The sequence below is a fragment of the Rhinopithecus bieti genome, unplaced genomic scaffold (assembly GCF_001698545.2).
Source record: "Rhinopithecus bieti isolate Rb0 unplaced genomic scaffold, ASM169854v2 scaffold_13617, whole genome shotgun sequence".
In the NCBI taxonomy this organism is placed as follows: Eukaryota; Metazoa; Chordata; class Mammalia; order Primates; family Cercopithecidae; genus Rhinopithecus; species Rhinopithecus bieti.
This window is the reverse complement of record NW_016807714.1, coordinates 1526142-1528362: the sequence shown is the minus strand read 5'-3', so window position 1 is coordinate 1528362 and position 2221 is coordinate 1526142. Positions and strand designations below refer to the sequence as shown.

Here is a 2221-nt window from a genome sequence, read left to right as displayed (position 1 = left end):
CCCCCCAGCCTCCTCCCCCGCCTGTCCAGGGGCGGCACTGCGGGCTGGGAAGCCGGGACCAGAGGAGGGAAGGAAGGAAGAGGAGAGGAGAGGAGAGGAGAGAAGGAAGGAAGGAAGGATTGAAGGAAGGAAGGAAGGAAGGATTGAAGGAAGGAGGAAGAAGAGGGATCCGAAGGGGCAACGGCGGAGACGCAGGGTAGCAAGGAGAGAGGACACCACTCGCGCGGCAGCATCCAAAGGCCAGAGTGGGGACCCGCGCTGCCTCCGCCGCTCCTCGGATGGTGACGGGGCCCTGCCGCCGCAGCCCCCCCAAGCCCCGGCTCCGCAGGCCCACAGCGCCGGAGCCCCGCAGGAATCATGCCCAGGTCCTTCCTGGTCAAGAAGGTCAAACTTGACGCGTTCTCTTCGGCCGACCTGGAGAGCGCCTACGGACGCGCCCGCAGCGACCTCGGCGCGCCACTGCACGATAAAGGTGAGCGCTGGTCTGAGACCGGGGCGCGGGGCCTGGGGCTTTGCTGGAAGCGGTGAAGGACCAGAGTGTGGGGGCGGAGGCCAGGGCCCGGGGAAACAGACTGAAGGGAACGAGAAAGGGCAAGAGTCTGTGGCTGAGTCTGGACAGTAGAGGGGAGGAAAGGGAAAGCAGAGGCCAAGGCTGGCAGGGAGAGTGTCGACGCTGGACAGAGGGTGGGGAAGAGGGGGAACTGAGGTACTCGAACGCACACATGGACCCACACCCTGACCCATGCTGGGACAGACAGAGCTGCATGGACGCTGCCATGACGGGACCCAGCCATGCCGGCACACACAGACCTACACTCAGAGATCAGGGCCGCCTTGCCACCCTCTCCTCTTCCTTGGCTGCACCAGGACACCTACTAGGGTTAGCTGGGGAATGCAGGGAGCTCCAGGGAGTAGGCAGGGGGTCCAACTGGGCCGCCCACCTGTCAGAGCAGAAGGACCAGCAGAGGCAGCAGCAGTCTCTTCCCTGAAGCCTGGGTCAGGGAGAGGAAGCAGGGAGGAGGCTGTGAGCAAGGGAGCCCAAGGTGTGGGAGGCAGGGGGAGGCTCTTTGTGTAAGGGTGCCCAAGTTCAAGGACAACTGTCAGCATGCAAGAGAGGGGTCGGGAGTGCCAGCAGCGTGGGGTGGCAGAGCAAGTGTGACCTGCAGGAGTGTGAGCCTGTGTGGGTCCATGTGACTGTGTGTGGCCATGTGACCGTGTGCGCTTGTGTGTGACCCTGTGTGTGTGTGTGTGCTCGCCTGTGTGCCACTACATGGGACCATGTGACTCCGAGGCCGTTGTGCACCATGTGACTGAGAGTGTGTCCGGGGTGACTGCATGTGTGACCCTGCGTGAGTGAGGAGGTGGTGAGTTCGGCAGATCAGTGTGCAGCCCACCCTGTGATGGCACACGAGGGCTGATGATGCTGGGAGACTGGGTGTAGCCCTGAAGGAGCCAGAGCATCGCGAGGGGCGTGCATTTGTGACTTTGAGGTTATGCGATCCATCTTGTGCCTGGGGAGCAACTGCAGCTACCGGTATAAGTGAGCTGCCCTCCTCCAGTTCGTCCCTGTGAAGGTGGACGCCCTGGCCCTCTCTGCACCATTCAGGGGCTTGGGAAGGCCCTGAAAGGGGTTAGGGTGTGAGCGGGAGAGGGCAATGTTCAACAGTGGAGGACCCAAGGGTGCAGGATGGTGAGAGGGAGTTGGGGGGAGAAGCAGAGTGCATGGAGGAGCAGCAAGGGCAGGGTCAACTCCAGTGGGTAGCACGAGAGCTGAGGGAGGTGCTGGTGAGGCCGGAGGAACTGGAGGAGGGAGACGTCTTCAGGTTCCTCCAAGAACTAGAGGGCCAGAGAGGGTCAACATCAAAATGGAGCGCACGTTCTGCAGGCCAGGAGGAGAGCCGGCCAGGACCCCGGAGAGGCGGGACAGACGGGGTCCCTGGGCCGGCGGTCCTGGCTTTGTGCGCCGCGGGTCTGCAGTGTGTTGCATAATCAGGGAAAACTGCTGAAGTGGGGAGAACCCAAGGGGGAGGGGAGAGAGGGTGGGGGAGGAGAGAGAGGGAAGCGCCGCCCCTCCCCCCTGACCTTGAGGCTCCGTGGAAGGGGGGCAGCCGCGCCCGAAGACGCGCCTCTCTCCTCCTCTCCGCGAGGGTGGGGCGCCGGGGGCGGAGCCTGGCCCGGCCCTGTCTCATCCTCTCCTCCCCTCTCTTCCCCTCCCTGCTGT

The 2221-nt window shown here is 63.8% G+C and overlaps 1 protein-coding gene across 1 annotated transcript in view; it reads left to right on the top strand.

Annotated features, from left to right (window-relative positions):
* Positions 1–6: 6 nt before the first annotated feature.
* SCRT1 (scratch family transcriptional repressor 1) overlaps positions 7–2221 on the top strand; it is a 5945-nt gene continuing 3730 nt past the window's right edge. The window contains exon 1 of the mRNA XM_017883381.1: positions 7–472. Coding sequence (XP_017738870.1) covers positions 358–472 — 115 coding nt within the window. The 5' untranslated portion in view covers positions 7–357. The remainder of the gene's footprint in view (positions 473–2221) is intronic.